Here is a 3,289-nt window from a genome sequence, read left to right as displayed (position 1 = left end):
CTTTTTAAGGATTTCTCCCATGAAACTTTACCGCGCTCGGCTCCTAAAAAACCCATGTGCCTACGCCGTGTTTAGTCCGCAAGTGCTGAAAATTTTAATACGTAATCCACTGCGGTCTGGGTTTCGCGATAACAGTTCTCAGGGTGTCGAAAGTTGGCTACGAATTCTGTAGTAAACTGTTGTATCACAAACTTGTATGGGTTCCCAAATGACTTTTGTGATGCAGCTGCTGCTTATATTAAATTTTCATTAATTTTCGCTGGCTGTAGCCGCCTGTAGAAGCTGTTCTTATATGGACTTTGCTGCGGTCGGAGAATATTTTCCTGGTGAACATACGTACGTCTCAATGGGCATTCCGCAAAGCTGGAATCATGCGGTTCACTTTCCACTCAGCTTTTTGATCGGTTGGTCGGCTTCACGCGGAAGCTGAACCACACCACCTCCACCATCGCACCATGTGAAACGAGTGGGTGTGTTTGCCTGTGAAACAGAGTACTTTCTCCTGCTTTTTTACGTTTTCCTTGTCCTAAAGCGTTGGTTTGTAGTGCTATTTGTTTGCCTGTAGATCTGCGTTACCCACAAAAATGCACCTAAAAATTTCACTAAGAAGGAAAAATCGCATTAATGCATAGCGCAACGCTTTCACTTGACGAACATGCAACAGCGAGCAATTAAATCAATAAAACCACACAGTCCATGAAAGCTGCTGATAAGATTGTCCCGAAATTCGATGACTTCTTAGCGTGCAATTTGAAGAAATATTGGTTTAAAATGTCAAAATATTGAGAATTTTTTGTATTGGTTTGACCGTAATAACGTAGCTGATGCGTTGCGCGTATTATGAACCGTTTAGCGGCAGGGAATGACCGCTGACGATATCGGCAAATGTTGCTGTGTATTAACAGAATGGACTGGCACACATGTATACCATTCTTTTTTGCCCACGTTCCAGAAATGGAATATCGCCTTACTTCCCGTCCCATTGTCCTCATCAAGCACCTTTACTATGAATAAAATACTTCCTCCGGCTGCAGCTATTAATGGCGGTTGATAGCCAGTCCTTTTAAAGTCATAAGCTGTCGGCTCGTGGAATACCTCTTCCACTTTGGCAGAATGTGTTAACGGATCGAATATCCAGAACTTTTGAGAGCTAATCGCATAACCACCTGATTCGAGGAGCACTATGACGCTTTTATTTCGAAGTCTTTGCAATAATTTGTTGGCGGATATTCGGGTTCCACTAACAATATCCAAACACTCTCTGATGATGCCGGTTAAATTCTTATCAATGTCGTTGCTCACAAATGGAACATATCCGTCGACGATCAAGGTGGAATACTGATAATTAGTGAGCTGGCTTCCAGCATCTACAACATCCCCATTCTTCGCCAGTCGCTGTTTAGGTACCCTTTCGAAGGTTTCGACCATCTCCAGAATAATACAGCCCAGGCTCCATATATCCGTTTTTCGTCCTGGTGGCTCTGGTTCTAAACCCCAAAATTTTCTGAGCATTTCTGGTGACATGTAGCGCGCTGTGCCTCGCAACTGGGAAATGTCCCCAGAACAAGTTGCATTTTCTTTAATTTGCACCAAGTCGTCTAAATCCCCAATCACCAGTCTCTCGCTGCCACGCTGCAGAGCGTTAAGAAGAATATTTTGTGGCTTTAAATCACCGTGAATTATTCCTTTCCCGTGTAAAAATTCCAGTCCATGGGTAATGTCTTCCGTAAAACGGTATAAACTTGCATAGCTGTTCAACAACCATTCGGCCCTCAGGCCATCCTTCAAAATGGAAGCAAGATCCCCTACAAAACCGTTTGCAACACTTGGAAACAACTTTACACCAGTACAAACTTCAAACGTAACATTACTGGATTATATCACCTTTATGGTGGTAGTCCATTGCTAGCTCAACGGTTGTCCAACCGCCAGCTTGGGTAATAGACACTTTGTGGTAAACTACGAGGTTCTCATGCAGCAAGAATTTCAGCTGTCGCAACCGTCTCTCGGTTTTGCTCCAATGTTCCTGGTCGCCAACAACTTCGGATTTTTTCTATGTGCATCACTTTTACAGCTAGAAACTCTGGTCCGGAATAGGTGTTCGCCCCTGTAATTCTGGCTTTATAGACAACGCCGAATGCTCCTCTTCCAATAATGTCCGCATCTGTATACCGGTACGTAACATTACTGCCAATTTCCCCAGATGTGACGGAACCGCTGGTACTGGCGCTCGCCATTTGCGTTGCTACAACGAATGGAAAAGGATTATCGATTAATAACAGACAAAATTTTGATCAACAAATTTGAGCAAATCGCGTTAGCGGTTTAGAGTACCGGTGCTCGGTGCTTGGACAGCAATAATGCTGGCGTCCGTGCCGCAATGAAATTCAAGTGCCTGCAGAAGGAAAGCAGAGCAAATACTGATATCTCTGTGACGAGTAATATTTTATTATAACGTTACTGCTATAGAATTTACCTGGAGAATGCAAAAGTTCTCGCAGTGCTAACCTTAATGAATGTTGTGCAGCGGCAGTATTTGCCTTAACAAGTTAGCATCATCCGCTTGATATCGTTAGAACTTGGGCCTGATAAGATAACAGCACAACACACGCTTTAACGGTTGCAATCATTTAGCTGGTGCGTAATATAGGGGGGAAAACCATTGTAGTCGAAATAATCCACGGCACTGCTACCGTTAGCCGACTGGAGTGTGACGTTGCGGTACATGCCGTTAAATCAGGCGCGGTACATAAGCACTATGTACTCAAACACACTCAAACAGGAGGACAACCTGTAACCGGGTATTATATTTTGCGGCAGATCATGGCAGTTTGCACACGTTATTTTAATATTTATTGACAAGGCACGGTTCTTCGACATGTCACATATACAATCTGTAAATTTCGTTCCGTCGATATTGTAGCTACTGCGCTGATTTACGTTATGATATTGCTACTGATTCATTAGGGCGATATGCCCACTCCTTTTATCTGATATGCTACACTGCTTGTCTGCCTACCTATACTGCTGTTCTTTCATTGCTTCTAATCATGAGTACCACTTCCATCATTGCACACTTTGTGCACATGATTGCTTAGTCTGATTCCGTCCTTAATAATAATTCACTGCCTCGCATTGCCTTTCCGTTCATTGCCGCTAATGCATCCTTTTTCCACGTTATCAACAGATTCAACACATTAGCATACTCGACCGGCCGGTGTAGCAGTGCAGTGACTTTTTGTTATTTTACACTCTGCCAAAAAATACGAGTATGTAACAACACATTGTA

At 43.2% G+C, this 3,289-nt stretch overlaps 1 protein-coding gene across 3 annotated transcripts; it reads right to left on the bottom strand.

Moving 5' to 3' along the window:
- Positions 1 to 639: 639 nt before the first annotated feature.
- Positions 640 to 2,859, bottom strand: LOC129598434 (uncharacterized). 3 transcript variants are annotated; one of them, XM_055496335.1, is made up of 4 exons: positions 2,477 to 2,859; positions 2,335 to 2,395; positions 1,885 to 2,245; positions 640 to 1,805 (listed from the first exon to the last, which is right to left on the bottom strand). In XM_055496335.1, exons 3-4 carry the CDS (start codon positions 1,901 to 1,903, stop codon positions 850 to 852), a joined length of 975 nt encoding a protein of 324 aa, XP_055352310.1. In that variant the 5' UTR covers positions 1,904 to 2,245; positions 2,335 to 2,395; positions 2,477 to 2,859; the 3' UTR covers positions 640 to 849. The 3 variants fall into 3 exon arrangements, with proteins under 3 accessions (XP_055352310.1, XP_055352308.1, XP_055352309.1); XM_055496333.1 differs by having other exon boundaries at positions 2,509 to 2,859; XM_055496334.1 differs by lacking the exon at positions 2,477 to 2,859 and having other exon boundaries at positions 2,335 to 2,468.
- Between the last annotated feature and the right edge of the window lie 430 nt (positions 2,860 to 3,289).

The sequence above is a fragment of the Paramacrobiotus metropolitanus genome, unplaced genomic scaffold (genome assembly GCF_019649055.1).
Source record: "Paramacrobiotus metropolitanus isolate TYO unplaced genomic scaffold, Prichtersi_v1.0 Parri_scaffold0000122, whole genome shotgun sequence".
In the NCBI taxonomy this organism is placed as follows: Eukaryota; Metazoa; Tardigrada; class Eutardigrada; order Parachela; family Macrobiotidae; genus Paramacrobiotus; species Paramacrobiotus metropolitanus.
This window is presented reverse-complemented; position numbering and strand designations above follow the sequence as displayed.